A 16,680-nucleotide genomic window follows, 5' to 3' on the forward strand; every position below is an offset into this window, starting at 1 on the left:
CTATTATTGGATTTCCCACCTCTAGATCTTTAAGTAAAAAATGTCTGTTGCTGGTCAATGGCCCACTCCACAGTGCTTTGTTACAGCCTCCAGGATGGATTAGGGTTGTAGTGTACCATGACCACCAAGGCTGACCCCCTGTATATTTACTGCCATATGTGTTGTAAAATGTACAGCATGGATTTCCCTGAGTGATGTTCAAGGACAATTTTTTCTGGTACTTTCTTACACACAAATATTCTCCAGGTTGAAGGTCATAGGAGGCTCCTAAACACATGTAGCAGGAAAGAAGCGTTAGAAGTGGATATCATTCATGAATCCTTGTATTACTTACCACATCAGCATGGAGCCAGGTCCAGGTTTCACTGGAGGTAAGATCCATAAGTTCATGGTCATTCCAGGACCATCTCATAAGCACACCCCTGATGTTCTTGAAGGTGTGGACATTAACACAATTCAGAAGGATCATTGTCCAAGGGAGTTTGAGGCCCATCTGAAAAAATGAAAAATGCTAGTAAGCATGCTTTAAGGTCGTGTGTTTTTTTTTAAATGAACCAAGACAAGGTTCATTAGAGAAAATATTTAAAATTATCATCTATAAGCTAAGTCCATTACTCCCTTGAAATAGTCCATTAAGGGAATAAAAGTCAAACATAAAGAATATCCTTCCAAATCCCAAGTCTGATGGAAGAAAGTGTTTACTCCACATTTAGAATGATATGTGCTGTATGGGAGAGCCCAGAACCCTCCTACCACAGAAAAGGGACACAGGGAGCCTGGGAGAGAGGGTTTAATGTCAGGGTTGAAGTTCCCTTTCTTGTGCACAAATTGTTGTGCAAATTCTCCTCATTAACCTGTCTCTGCACATCCATATCTCTGAAAACTTTATACTGAGGAAACAGATCAATTAAGCCATTGCTATAAATTTTCAAAAGAAACAATTCACCATTGTCCCCATGCATAATTTCTATTGTTATTTCTAATCATTTATCCATGTAAAAATGTGACTATTTCTTATGTCATTAGTTTAGGGTCTTTGTAATATGACATGGGTATGCAAAAGGAAAGGTATTGCAAAGGAAACTGTGGACACAATCAAAATCTTCTAAAAAAAGGCATGAGTGTCCCTTGCCTTTGTTCAAGTATCTCAGATAAAATTAGTTCCAAAGATAAAGAAAATGCAATATTGAAAATGGCTTGATTTCCTTTTTTAATTTTTACACCATAGTAGACATTATTTTCATTTCAAATTACTATTATACAACTTTGGCCACTGGCTGGTGTGGATCAGTGGACTGTTTCCTGGACTGGAAACCAAGGGGTCAGTGGTTTGATTCCCAGTCAGGGTACTTGCCTGTGTTGTGAGTCAGGACCCCAGTGTGGGGGTGCTCCAGAGGTAACCACACATTGGTGTTTCTCTTTCTTTCTCTCTCCCTTACCCTCCCTAAAATTAAATCAATAAAATATTTTAAAGTAAAAAAAAATGGTAATGATACACATCTATAAGTGTTGGATTACATAAACTATATGGATGAATGGTAATCCCATTCGAATCTGTTTGAAAGATGCATGAGAATTTATAAATGCCCCCTATTTAACTAGTCCAACATTTCTTCTTATGCTCAGAAAGGTGAGGCTGTCCTTTGATCATATTCCAGTGTGTCTCATATCAGAGGGAGTCGTCTGTCTATGGTACACATGGTGAGTGAGTTCAAGAAAAGAGGTGTCCCCACTGAGGTCAAAGAACAATCAGGTACCTGACCTCATCTCACCTCACTGGTATGAGAAAGGTTGCCTCACGTGCAAATTTCTCTCCAAGTTCCAGGGTTAATCTTCCTCTGGACTGTGGGTGTTCCCAGGTCTCTCCTCACTCATAGCTGAAGTCTCTTGGGAAAGCAGAGTTGTAATCTAGAAGAAGATGAGACTGCTGGGTCTCCTCCTGTGACCAATGAGAGTCTGCCAGGGTCAGTGTCTCAGATGACACACAGGATTTTAAGGGAAGGTGGTAATTGAATGCTACTGACAGAGGCTGATGGCCCTTGTCCCTGGTGTCCTGTCTCAGGTTCAGCTGCAGGAGTCTGGCCCAGGTCTGGTGAAGCCCTCACAGAACCTCTCTGGCATCTCTGTATTCTCTTTAATGAGATACTCTGTGCAGTGGAATGGCACAGCTCCAGGGAAGGGTGTGCAGTGGGTCGGTGCTATAAATAGTGGTGGAAGCACAAAGTCAAAACCAATGCTGAAATCTTGACTCAGCATCATTAGGTACACCTCCAATACCCGAGCTTATTTAACACTGGGCAGCCTGAGAATCAAGTTGTGTATAACTGTGTGAGACACACAGTGAGGGGAAGTCAGCATGAGCTCAGACTCAAACTGCCTTGGGGGGGGACAAAAGGGCTGGGCTGGGCTGGGCTGTAGGGTCACTCAGGACGCCAGGGGTTACTCAGTTTCTACCAAAAATAGTGAATTCCTCTATGGGGAGTTGTGTACTTTGGCAATTAGTAGGGCACTTTCTGTGGGAGCAGGATTTTCCTCTCAAAACTCTTACCTCCAACCCTTTCACCTTCTGCTCTCTTATCTGTGAATCTATTTAGTCATAGTCTCACTGCAGACAATGCATAAGGAGGTGACAGTATCCACTTGCAGATGGCATATCACCATGACTGCAGATCTCTCCTTCACCAAGTCCCTCTATGTCCTGTTATTCTTTCTTGACAAAGTGAATCACCGTTTCTTGTGAAATTATATTTAAACTGAGTCCTTCACATACCTCTCGGAGCACTTTGGCTAAAAGAACAAATTCTTTTTTCATGCACATATACGTACAGATATGTAAGCTTCTTTATTTGAATAAGCATCTATTAAAAACCCATATGCCCTTATAATTTTAAAGTAAGGAAACTAGGGAACATCCATGGATATAATTCTAATCAGCAGTGACAATGATGCTCAGCTAATACAGACATCAATGCAGGTGATTCCCAATGATCTCTCAGTGTGGAGGTATCCAGGCTCAGAGACTACAAAGTGGTATGTGCTGGTGCTCACAGGGCCACTGCAGATGACAGTGCTTGGCTGGGTTTTCCATCACTTTCTCTTTGTTCCAAGGTGGGAGGCTGCACTATGTGAGGACTGATGGTTCCCTGGTTCTCAGCAGGTCCTGATACATGAAGGGCTCCACACAGGGAAACAAACACCTCCAGACTCCTGTGAATGCACATTGTGCATGACCAGTTATGATGCTGTTCTGACAACATCTGTTTCCTCCAAGTGCCTCCATCTTTAGTTCTCCCACAGGCACAGGATTCCTGGGCAGCTGACACTCCTCTGATTCCCATCACCTGCAAGGCCTCTCACCACACCCAGGCCTCCAGCATTTCCACACGCTGGTGGAAATGGCATCATATTCATGGGAATTGATCCGGAACTTTACTTCATGGATGATTTCCAGCTCTTTTTCTGACAGAACTCTGAGGCAGGTAATTCACTGGTGCACGTGGGTCACCGGCCAGCAGTGACCTCGGAACGCTGTGGATGGCTTGCCGAAAAACACGTGAGAAAAAAAAATACACATGTGCAGAGACAAAACTAGTTTCTGTGGGGAAGTAGAGACGAAATGGCCACCCCACCCTAGTGGGGAGCACCCTGATTTACCATCCATACCTGCTTTTATTGGGCTCATTTTGCATAATAATTCAGGTAAAGTACAGTACTTATCAGGGGGAAGTAAGGAACTATAGAAAACAAGGAACTCTGCTGATCTATTTTGAGTCAGGGTCAAAGAGGTGTAAGGCTTTGAGGAACAAACTAACTTCCTCCTTGGACCCCTCTCATTCAACTGAGAGCATTCTAAACAAAGAAGGTTTCACAGTAATTTACATGTTCTTTCTTAGGCCTGATCACCGAGGGAATCTGCCCTTTTCAGCACAGAGCTGCACCACCCTGTCATTGTTTCAGGCTTAGTTGGGAACTAAGGCAACCAAGAGATAAGGAGTTTTTCTCCCAGGCAATGAGAACTCAGGCTATGTCAAAGCCGAGGAGCGAGGGTCCATCACCCCCTTTTGCTGTAGCCCCTCAAATCCTTCTTTTGGGGGGCCTCCCAAAGTGTTCGTGCCTGGCTTAGGTTGTTCCCCCCATGGGGAATCTTACCTGTCTTTGGCTAACAGACCAAGCTTTTGGGGGTTCAGTTATGAATAAAGCAGCAGAAGCAGCATTCCTGCCAGGGAGACAAACCCTTGTCTCCTTGCTGGCTTACGGTTCCAAGGCCCTTCCCTTAGCCTTAGCCTAGGCGGGGGTTTCAGCTTCTGATACCAGTCAGGGTGGTTCCCAACAATTCACTTGCTGATGGGGACAAAGATGGCTGCACTCCACACTCAGTAAGGAGCTGAGTGCTCAGATGTCAATACACAGCAGCTAGTGACTCCATGGCCATCTGTCCAGGTGGGTGAACCCTGCAACACAAGTACAGGTAAGGCCGTCAGCAAACCTGAGTCCCATGGGTGCTGTGCCAAGGATAAGGCCACCATGCCAGGAGTGGGGTTGATTGGACAGAGGGAGTCCAGTCATTTGGTGGCAGCTGTTTTGACCTCAAACTATGCAGCCAGCAGCTTGGTCCTGAATGAAGGACACTGAACTTTTCTCCTCTGGAAAGGGTATCCTGTGGCCAGGAGGTGGCACCATGGAGTGTGTGCTCTTGAACACACCTGTCTTTAATGCATTTGCTGCACTCGTATGGGGGAGGGACGGTGTGACTTTGTGTATGTAGTCTAGCTGTTCCCACTGTTGACATCTTTTCTGGACTAAATTCTTCTTCATCATCCATGTTCCAGTAGGACCATCCCCAGTCATGGTAGGACCTTTAAAAGCAGTTTCTTCATTCTGACTCAGACAGAAGCCCTTGTACCTCATCATGCCCTCACACTGGATGTGAAGCCCAGTCTGTCCTTTCGTGTTGTGGTGAGAAGTCTACATGAGATCTACTCTTGGCACAAGCCAAATACACATGACTCTTGATAGCCCTAGGTGCAGTGATGGACAACTGACCTATGGAATCTAACCACCTTCGTCACAGGGTGTTTCTTCCCTGAGAAGGCTGCTCCCCATGGTCCCACACCAGCTCCAAGCAACCACCAGGCTGCCTTTTTCTGGTGCTTCTGCACTGCCTGCATTCCCAATGTGTGAGCAACCATTTGGTATTTTCTCAACTGTGGTCACTTCACTCAGCATGATGTCCTCAAGTTAGGTCTATGTAGTTGCTCCCAGCATGATATCCTTTTAATTATTGTAATGATACTGAAAAGTTAAAAAAAAATACAAGTGAGGAGCGACCAGTGTTCATCTGAGAACACAAAGAAATGCCCATTGAGGTGTGTGGATAAGAAAGAATCCTTAATTCTGCTGTTACTGGGTTGAAGGCAAGGGGTGTTTGTGAGACAGGGAGAGATGCAGTTACAGGACTAGCGGGGAGGAACTTCTGTCATAGCAGACAAGCTCAGTTCGTCTTTACTGGCACATGGTGATGAAAATTCAGAAGTTTGTCTGTAATTTTCAGTCCTATAGTCAGGATGCTTTTCCCATGGTTTCTGAGCAAACAGTTGTGTGAAATACAGTGTTGGGGGACCAGCAAGCTGGTGACTGTGCTGAGTCCACACCATGTACAGGTTGGACAAAGAAGGCATGCCAAGATATTTGTCTTGAATGGCTGTTCCCACTCTTTTTTAACAAGGAACAACCTGAGGAAATCAGAGTCCTCCAAACACACTCCCCTAAGGACTTCAGGGCTCAGGGATGTTTGCTGTGTCAGTGAATCTGGCAGGTCCACGGAAGGGCTTCCTGGTGGCTGCACAGATCCCTGGATATGAGGTTCCCTACAGAGTCCCAGGGGTTTAGTAAGGTCAGTTCTCTTTGTCCAGGGAATTGAAGCACACAGTGTCCCTGAGGGAGTTTCTGGAAGTCAGGGCCCAACATTGACATCTGGAGTAGAGATGCTGAGATGTTCATGCTGTTTGAGCCATGACAGGAACCTCCCCAGCATGGTGCACAGCTGGCATCCAGGAGTGGGTGGGACTCATAACCTCAGAGCCCCTCCCCTGGGAGCAGTTGCATGGGGAGCTGGGAAGGGATTTCCTGTGAGGACCTGTGTCTTTTTATTTTCATGAAAACCTCTAAAATAAGGTTTGTTCATGTGGTGACTGTAAATATCCTGTTGTATCAGGGTATTCACCGAACTCCATAATACATGAGAACCAGAGGCAATGGTATTTCTTGGGTGTCTTTATATTTGTATTGTAAGGTACTGGGAACAGGGATGGTTTCATTAACTAACTGGGTGGAGAATTTTGAATATACATTGATCTAGCATTAAGACATTCAGACATTGCAGCCAATAATTGGTCCAGGAGGTCTCCATGTCTCTAACAGTTGAGTGCACAATCACAAGGATGTCCTGTGGGAACTTGTTCGTCAGTGGGAGGAGCTACATCAGCACAGAGCTCAGAGATCTGCCAGGGGGCCCATATCCTACAACACTGTTTAGGACTTGGACCCTCAGACTCCCTTGGATAATTGTCCCTGTTTCCCCTACCTTCTCTCAGGTGGGGCCAAGTCCTCAGCTATGAAACACTCTGCCCTGTGCACATGCAAATGAGAAGAGGTTAAATGTGGGTCTCTCTGTGCCTGGAGCATCACTCACAAACACTGTTCCCTAGAGAAGTTCTGATGGCACAGCCCTTCACCATAGACTGGAGCCAGAGAGGCCTCTTCCAGGTGGCAGTGACTACAGATAAGGAGCTCTCCCGTCCATGGGTTCAGGGGGACTGGGACATTGAAAGAGTATTTCCAGTCACTCCTGTATCCTCTCCATAGTTGTTTACTCCCAGGTGCAGCTGGTGCTGTTGGGGGCTGAGGTGAGGAGACCTGAAGCCTCAGTGAATATCTTCTGGAAGGATTTTGGATATATGCTCATCAGACACTGGATTCACTAGATGCAAAAGGCCCTAGGACAAGGGCTTGAATGTATGGGGAGAATTACCCTGATGATAGTAAATGGAAGTACACACAGGAGTGCCAGGGCAGAGTCCTCATGAGTGTAGGCATTTCCATGAACACAGCCCACATGGGGCTGAGCAGTCTCAAAGCCAAGGACTTTGGCATGCATACTGTGTGAGGGACACAGTGTGATGACCCACATGCTGAGTGTGTCAGAGACCATGATGGGGAGTGCAGTTTGGCTGAGCAGAGGACATGCCAGAGTAATGGGCCTCCTGACTTCCTCACACACAGTCAGGATCTGAGAGACCAGGACTGATGCTGCCACAGGCACATCAGGAATTCTGGGAAGGTTCCGGTAGACCAGATACACAGCAGGGAAGAGGCAGAGAAGATGCTACAGAAAGGGCTCTGTTGCTTGATGTGATTGTGCAGGGGGCACATTTGGAGCCTCCTTGTCCTCTGAGTGAAGTGTTTCTTTGAGGTGCCATCTGGGGATACTTAGTCAGGGTTACAGAGCATTCACTTTTTTTCTGAAAACTTGAATTGCCCTTGGCGAACAATAAGTGCATGAAAGTAAATGAGGCTTTATTTGTTCTGGCCTCTGGGCCAATACCACACAGATGACATTCTGGCAACAAAGTCCAGGTTCCAGCACAGGTCCCAGGTTCTCTCCGCCCTCCCTCAGGGGGAGATCTTGTGGATTCTCCTCACCTGAGATCAAAGGCCTGTGAGTGTCCCTGTCTCTGGGCTAATAGTGATGTCATCTCAAAGCAGGGGACAGCGTGGAGACACCCCTGACAATGGAAGATCCACATTCAGCCTTTACTATGTTCCTATGTCAACTGAAACAGTTATCACACATCTGGCACCACAATATACACACATATTTCTTGTATATTCTTGAGGCCAGAGTAAAAGTGTCAGTTCAAACCGGCTGCACTCAACATCCAGTTCACCCCTACGCATGGAGTTGCTTTTTCCATTTTGCACATCTATACTATGAGTACATCAGGTTCAAGTTGAGAAGACACCCATTATGTGTGGACATGGTGAAAAACTCCCATGGGTCACATGGTGACATGAATAGAGTCTGTGACAATGGAGATGGTTCTTATGAAATTAATGATCAAATAATCAGGGGGCTCCATTGTACTCCCTCTCCTGCTCCCTGATAACAGCTACATTGAAGATCCATGTAAACACAGATACTAATAGAGAGCAGCAGGCTGAATGCACAATGATGAACAGTTGAACACAATATCAGATCCACCAACTCCAGTATCAGAGGTTGTTTGAATGATTTAGTCATCCTGTAATCAATGGATAAAGAAAATAATGCTCTTCATATAAATTATGATTTTATTTATACCTGTTATTTTCTGTTAGTAGTTTGCACCAAGGTTTCCATAATATAATTTATAAAATTTCAACATACTTACTCCCCAATTCCTACATAAATCTTCATCAAAGCACATCTGCCATGCCTGAGTTTCTTCTGTGTCCCAAATGTGTGAACCTGGTTTTACCACAGAATGTGGAAAATGAAAACTGAGGAAGCAAAGATGCTGCATATTCAGCATATAACTCCACTGAAGAAACATGTCCCAGGATCTCTGCCCACTTCACTGGAGAGTTCACACTTTTGTCTCCCAAAGAACAACACAGATGCTCCACCTTCCACAACACTGGGTCCATGCACTCTAGGGCCACACTGTGTTCTGAGCTCGTACTCCGATTCCTTTGTGGAAGAAATAGGTCAGAAGGAACATCCTGTGGCATGAACAGGAACCTCCTGCACTTTTAATGCTCCCTGCTGTCATGAGTATTGAATTGCCTTGGTGTGTCCATTACTCGAGATTTTCAAAGGCATATATCATTTTAAATATCTCTAGTTTATGAAAAGTTACTCTCTTAGGTCAGTTATGCATTTCATGGAGTAGTTGGGTCAGTGGAGATGGCACAGGCTCAAAATTGAGGAGTAATTGTTATCAAATATGCACCCTTAGACATGTCACACTCTGTGACCATGTCCTTCATGTCACCACCCAGCCCCAAAGCTCCCTATATAGTAAGAGGACATGCAAATAGGGTCCCTCTGCTCATGAAAAGCAGCCCAGCCCTGGCCTTGCAGCTCTGGGAAAGGAGCCCAGCCCAGGATTAACAGGTGTCCCCAGTCCCTGCTCAGGACAGACCACAGACAACTCACCATGGACTTGGGGCTCAGCTGGGTTTTCCTTGTTGCTGTTTTAACAGGTAATCTACAGAGAATGGGAGACACTGAGGGTGTGAGTGGATGCATATGAGAGATAAAGTGGGTGGAGGAGTGTTTCCTGACCTGACATTTTTGTGTTTGCAGGTGTCCAGTGTGATGTGCAGCTGGTGGAGTCTGGGGGAGGCTTGGTGAAGCCTGGGGGGTCTCTGAGACTCTCCTGTGCAGCCTCTGGATTCACCTTCAGTACCAACTGGATAAGCTGGGTCCGCCAGGCTCCAGGGAAGGGGCTGGAGTGGGTCTCAGCAATTAGTAGTGGTAGTAGCACATACTATGCCAACTCTGTGAAGGGCCGATTCACCATCTCCAGAGACAATGGCAAGAACGAGCTCTACCTGCAAATGAACAGCCTGAGAGCTGAAGACACTGCCGTCTATTACTGTGCTGCAGACACATTGAGGGGAAGTCAGTGTGAGCCCAGACAAAAACCTCCCAGAGGGAGACAAGAAGGCTGCCCTGCAGGGGCTGCTCCCGACACCAGGGGGCGATCAGGGCTCACTCATTTCTTGGTTCAGTTCCAGAACATAGGCAGATACACAGTAACTCTTGGTTTCCTGGCAGCTGTGGTTTAACTCTCCACAGAGCACCTTTCCTTCTGGGAGTGCCCCCTCCTTCAAGATTCTGTGCTTTCCTCTTAACTGAGTGAATTACAGAGGCTTGCTGTAATAAGAGTAAAACATTCCACACACACAGAAGGCAGAATGTCACATTCCCTTACTTTCCTCCTAACGAATCATAGTCAAATCATCAAATCTTCATGATCCACATCAGTTACATCCAACCAGAGGTTCTGCTGGACCCAACACTGCAGCCCAGCCCCACACACCTCAGAGTCCCAGCAGGCCAGGAGCAGGACCTGTGCTTGCTGGACAGTGGGCACCAGAGGCATATGGACCCAGTGCCAGAGGACAAGGGCCCCAGTGCTGATGGTCATTGACTTGACCCCCCTCTTCATGACGACCAATAGCAGCTGACTTCATGCAGATGCAGAGGGACCCCACCACACCTTGGTACAGACGTCCAGGCCGATGAAGTCACACACAAAGAGGGACAATGAAATAGTTTGACACTTTATTGTGGAGTCTCTTGAGACTTTTCAGCAAGTCAGGAATGTCTGGTCCATGCCACATAAAGAGCCTGATTCTGACTCTATTGCCCACCTGTGAGAAGGTCCAAGAGGGCCCTGCTCAGCAGGATGGGTTTGTGTGGTTTCAGTCTCTCACTCGCATCAAACTAGAAGAAGTCACCACTTTATGAATTTCCCACCTGTGCACAAGGGGAGAGAGAGGGATGAACGTTAATTTGTCAGCATTGAACATCAAAAACTAAACCCTTACTTCTTATTCCATAAAACTAATGGGGATCATTCCTGGGAACATGAAGGGAAAACCATTATGTTTAGAAAACTTAGTCCATAGAAAATGAGAATAATGGTAATTCGTAAAGGATAAAGAGAAATAATAATAAATTATACATACATCTTAGTTCCAAGTCTAGGGTGGAACCTGTCCATTCTACACACTCGTCAGCTTGTTCTGAAGGACTTGCAACCCCTTTCTGCTCCCAACTATGAGGAGTGTCCACAGGATTAAGGGGACCCTCAGATTGGGGAGGTCTGCTGGAGTAGCCTTCCAACTGGATGGAAACATGATTTGATTCCTTTTGTGTTCCTATGGGTGACTGTTTGTGTCACTCAAAAACTCAAACACACAAAAAATGAGATTCACGTTATGATGTTAGGGTGTGTGGCCTTAGGAGCAGTGACGGTCCTGGGGTGGGGCTCCCCTGGACAGCATTAGGGCCTTTGTAACAGAGACTGAGGAAGCTGCCTTGGCCCATCCACCCTCTGAGATTACAGGGAACAGGCATTAGGGAGGGTTTTTACCTGTAAATCAAAACTGCTGGCACCTATTGTTGGATTTTACAGATCCAGATCTGAGAGAAATAGATTTCTGTTGTTGGCAATGACCCAGTCCACAGGCCTTTGTTACTGCAACAAGAATGGTTTATGACTGTACTGTAACATGAGCACATGGGTTGCCACCCTTGGATTTTGCTGCTCTTTTTGTTGTAAAAAGTGCAGCATCAGTGTCCTTCCAGTGATGTTCAAGGACAGTTTTCCTCTGGTCTTTTCTTCCACAGAAACAATGTCCTCATTGAAAGTTATAGGAGACTCCTAAACAGATGTAGTAGGAAGGCAGCATTAGAAGTGGGCATAATCCATGAACCATTTCAGTATTTACCACATCAGCATGGAGCCAGGTTCAGGATTCACTGCAAGTAAGATCCCTAAAGTCATGGTCCTCCCAGTCACCACATCACAAGGACATGGCTGATGTGTGCTTGAAGGCATGGACATGAACACCACTCAGGAGGAGCATTGGCCAGAGGCATTTGAGAAGTCACTTAGGTTTGATCATTTTAACTCAACAAGTCTTTTTTTCCCAAACACTCCAGGGATTGTGTATAATAATGACAGTGTGAGAGGTAGATCAGAGCAACCCCTTACTGATTCATGGTTCTTGTGTGGTACGCACTCCAGTCACTTGAGGTGATGGTTGGTGAGCCATTGGGGCCAAAGGGGGAACAGGCTGTGCACAGAGGATGTTCAGGGCAGTTAGAATGCTCTACATATGTCTATTCCTACTTCCCAGTCTCATTCTCGATGCTGATGGACTTTCAGTGCACAGACATACAATGAAGAGTCATTCTGTCTTGATAGAACAAAAGTGCCCAATGTCCTCAGCCCTGGGAGGCTGATAATGGAGATTAATCTCACCCTGTGTGTTGACACATAGACAAGGTCACATAGGGAAATTTTTCTGAGCTGAATAGCATGAACCACTGTGCATGATGAATATAACTGCAAATTAAAGTGTGTTAAACTGATTGATGATTTAAATGACCTACAGCAACAATAACTCTGCAGCCTGCATACCAAGTAGTCTCTTATTGAATTTCCACTATCACAACAAGGATGCTTGTGCCTCTGAGTGGAGTGGGGTTTCTAACTCACAGAATTTACTTCTCTGTCCCTGGGAAGGAGCTCATGTAAATGTGCTGTTCCATGTGCTGACAAACCAAGCCCCACCACTGACCCAGCACCTTAGGGAGAGAAGCCCAGCCCCTGACCCTCTGCAGTTTGCACTCATTACATCAGTTAACCCAGAGGAGGCTCCATGACGTTTGGGTGAGCTGGGCACTTGCTCTGATGATTGTACATGATAACAATATGAAGAAAGTGGGGCTTGAGTGTGTCTGTGTCTGCTGATACTGAGATTCCTTTGTATGGAGGTGTCCATTGTGAGGTACAGCTGATGGAGTCTGAAGGGACCTGAGACGGCCTGCAAGTCTCTGAGGCTCTCCTGCAAATGCACCGGATTCACTTCCAGTGACTACCATATAACCTGGATTGGCCAGCCCACAGGAAAAAGACTGGATTGGATAGGTGCTATTAGAAACAGAAGTAACAGTCACACAGCAGAATACACTGTGTCTGTGAAAGGCAGTTTCATCTCAAGAGATGATTCCAAATGCACTCTCTGAAAATAAACACCTAGAGAACTGAGGACACACCATGCATCACTGTGTGGGACACACGGTGATGGAAACTCAGTATGAGCCTTGAAGGAAGGGCTGCAACCATGGGTGGGCACTGAGTGAAGGACACTGGGTGTCCCTGAATGTGAGAAACACCAGGAGCAATTGCAGGTGGAGGTTTGGGCTTCTTTTCTGAGCTGTTTTCTCCTCCTGTCACAGTTTCCCTCAGGCAACTTCTCTGGTTTCCTGATTCTGTACTCACCTCTGAATTCTCTGAGTTAGAAATATTTATTGTAATTATAGATGGATGACAGCTCCTTGTGGACAAGAGGCAGAGTCATTTTCAAACACCCTTGTGCTCAATTCCAATGAACAATCAAACTTTCTGATCCTTGTAATTGAATGTAACCAGAGGCTGTGTTGCACCCAACCATGTAGCCCAGCCCCACACTGCTCAGCTGCCAAGCTGGCCAGCTGCAGGACACAAGCCTGCTAGGTAGGAAACCTAACACCAGGAGAGAAAAAGATGCCTAGTGGTGATGGTATTGACTTGAAATCATGGGGAAAGCACCAGGTGTAGGTTACATCACACAGAAGGAGGGTGACCCACAGTTCTGTGTGCATGTCCAAGTTGATGACAAATTCCCACCAAAAGGGCATGGGATGTTTAATACACACATAGTTAAAATCTCTGGGAAGAACAGGAAGAGCACTTCACCAAGGTAAACATGCTTTGATGGATCCAGGAAAAGAGACTTGATGGGGGTTTTTATTTTGTCGAGGTGTGTGGGAGCGGAGTCTGCTTTTGGGGATTGTGCAGATTCAGTCTCCCAGTGGTATCTAAAAAGGAGACCCAGACTCTTATCAGATTTCCTGTGGGGGTGGATGAAGAAGAGGCAGAAATGTGACTTCATTTGACAGCAGTGAAATATAACATAGTAAAAATGGTGACTACCTATTTCACTTAAAAACCATAAAAAAAGAGCAAAACATGAGATAAATATCATAATGTGTGAATAACAAACTTGTGTACAGAAAAGGATAGGAATGCCAATTACAAGAAAGTAAATGATGTTGATAATGATGGTGATGATGAAGATGAAATGGTGATGGTGATGATTATGATGTTAACTTTATGAAGTCAGTGCTGGTGATGAAGATGATGATTATGATGATAATGATGATGAGGATGAACTTGGACTGAGTCAATTGTCTTGGTTCAATGAAACAATGTTTATCTGGATACACCACCACCGTGGTCCTCCACTTAGGGGTGTCCTCTCTTCCATGTCAGTGTTGAGATAGTTTGTAAATGCAGTCCAGCAAATTATTCAGCTTGAGTGGGTCATGTTGTGGCCAGAAGAGTAACAACCTAAAAGTTTTGTAATTTGTAATCACTTGGGCCAATGGCATCATTACCAACTGTGACAGAAACACTGTGAAAATGTGAACAGGAAACAAGGAATCCACTTTCCACTTTTTTCCAATGACATGCTCCTTACTTCTCTCGATCTCTACCTGCAGAATCTGTAACATTTCTATCTCTAACAAATTTCTGTTTTTAAAGATAATATAAACTATCTGTATCATGCCCTGTGCTTCCTTGTGGATCCTCTCTTAAAAAGTCTTTAAACACATATGAACAGTAAATTGGGTTCATGAAAACAAATCACGGTACTGCATGTGACTCTATGTCCAGCATCTTCCTCTTACCCATTTGCAAAGGGTCTGCTCCAGTCCCTATGTCCGCTGTAACCAATAAACATAGATAATAGAGGCTGATCTTTTTCTGGGGAGATCTTTCGGGGGAAAAAAAAAAACTGAAAAAAGATCCATTAAAATACTGATACATTATACTTTGTTAAAATTTAAGAATTCCATACCACAAAGATCCATTAAGCCAATAAACAGGCAGATGAGAGTTTGCAGACTATGTTTCCAAATTTCCTGTCTGATGGAAGTGTTTATTGTACATTAAATACATTATATGATTTGTGGAAGATCCCAAAACCCTCTGACCATGGAGATAATCCCCAGAAACTGGGCTTAGAAAGGCTCAGAGTGGGGGTTTCCTTGAGGACTGAAGTTCCCTTTCCAATGAGCCAATCTGTACTTAGAATTCTCTTCATTCCCCACCCCCTGAACCACAACATCACTGACATCACTAGACTGAGAAGACAGGTCACTTAAACCACTACCACAATCATTTCAACAAATGTAGAATTATGAGTTGTAAACAAACATTTCCTTTTTCATTTCTAATATTTTATTCATGTAACTGTGTGATTTTTTTCTGATGTGATCAGTTGGTGGAGTCTTTGCAATGTGCAAAGTGGTTGTGTGAGGGACTAGTTTGCACAGGGGACTTAGGGAAAACAAACAAACAGACAAACAAAAACTTCCAACATCAAGAATTCAGGATGTCCCTGGTTGGGTACCTCAGTGGACTGAGAGCAGGCTGAGAATCAAAGGGTTGCTGGCTGGATTCCCAATCAGGCCACATGCCAAGGCTCTGAGCCATGTCTCCAGGAGGGGGCATCTGAAAGGCAACCACACATTGATGTTTCTCTCTCTCTTTCTCCTCCCCTTTCTTTGTCTCTAAAAATAAATAAAGTTAAAAAAAGGAATTCAGAATGACCTAATTGTCTGTGCTTAGGAGGATATCACTGGAAACAAAATGGCAATTAAAATTAACAAACAAGATACTGAGAATGACTATCCTTTATTTCTGAATTTTTGGCCAAGATAGATAATGTCTGTGTGGTTTTGTAATATTATTTTTTGTAATTATGGATATACGAGAGTTTTGTTATTCAATACTGCCAAAAAATAGTAATCCTTTTAAAATTCAATTTAACAATACATGAGAATTCAGTGTCACCCACTTACCTAATCAAACTTTTATTTTTATGCTCCAAAAGATGAGACTCGCAATTGATTTCATTCCAATGTGTCTCATAATCTAGGTGATCCCCTATACCTGAATCACAGGTTGGGTGATTTCGAGAGAAAAGATGGCCCCACAGAGGCCCCAGAATGACCTGGGCATTGGACCTTAGTGCCTTCCCACATATAGGGAAAAGGCTTCCCCACATGCAAATCACTCTTCTAGATGCAAGGTAGATCTTTCCCTGGGTTCTGGGGGCTCACAATCTTCTCCTTACATGGGCTGAGTCTCTGGGGAAGGCAGAGCTGTGGTCTATGATCTAGAAGAAGGTGAGACCACTGGATCACCTCCTGTGCCTGGTAACACCCCCACAGGATGAGTGAGTCAGATTCAGACACTAATGTGGGAGGTCCTGCCTGACCATTGAAGGCCTGCAGGGGGCCAGTGTGACAATCATGCTTGATTGCCTTGGAACTGGAGCATCCACATGAGCTTTGGTCCTGTCTCCAGCACCCAGGGTACAAGTGTTCCTCCTGAAACTCAGGCCTGCTTCCTTAGACTGGAAATAACCTTGAGATTTCTCTGCAACCCTCCCATTACACTTGGCCTTTGAATTCCCCCAAACCTTCTTTCTGTCACAATCTCTTATTTCCTCAGGTATATACTGTGGAGGTAGGATGTGTATCTTTGTGCCAGCAACACAAGGTTGAGATAAATGTGTCCCAGTCTCTGTCAGACCTGGGGCCCCCATCATCCCTGCCCCCATTAAACAGTCTGTTTCTCTATGCCCCACATTCTCCTCATCCTGCTGCTCTCAGGATGGATGTAAAACCCTGACAGAGCACCACAAGCAATACTACGGAAATTGTTACTGTTTGTTTTATCTCAGCACAGCCTCTGCTCACTGGCATTCCCTGTTCATTTCAGGTGACCACATGTTGACTCCTTTAACCTGAGTTTGTTGTCTGCCTTCCCTGTGCTGTGCCCTCTCCTT

The 16,680-nt window shown here is 45.1% G+C and overlaps 1 gene segment (V, D, J or C); it reads left to right on the forward strand.

Annotated features, from left to right (window-relative positions):
* Nucleotides 1-9,122: 9,122 nt before the first annotated feature.
* Nucleotides 9,123-11,198, forward strand: LOC114489625. The segment is given in 4 exon segments: nucleotides 9,123-9,243; nucleotides 9,347-9,640; nucleotides 10,430-10,458; nucleotides 11,187-11,198. Coding segments are annotated over 4 exon segments (381 nt in total).
* Nucleotides 11,199-16,680: the final 5,482 nt, after the last annotated feature.

The sequence above is a fragment of the Phyllostomus discolor genome, chromosome 15, assembly GCF_004126475.2.
Source record: "Phyllostomus discolor isolate MPI-MPIP mPhyDis1 chromosome 15, mPhyDis1.pri.v3, whole genome shotgun sequence".
NCBI lineage: Eukaryota > Metazoa > Chordata > Mammalia > Chiroptera > Phyllostomidae > Phyllostomus > Phyllostomus discolor.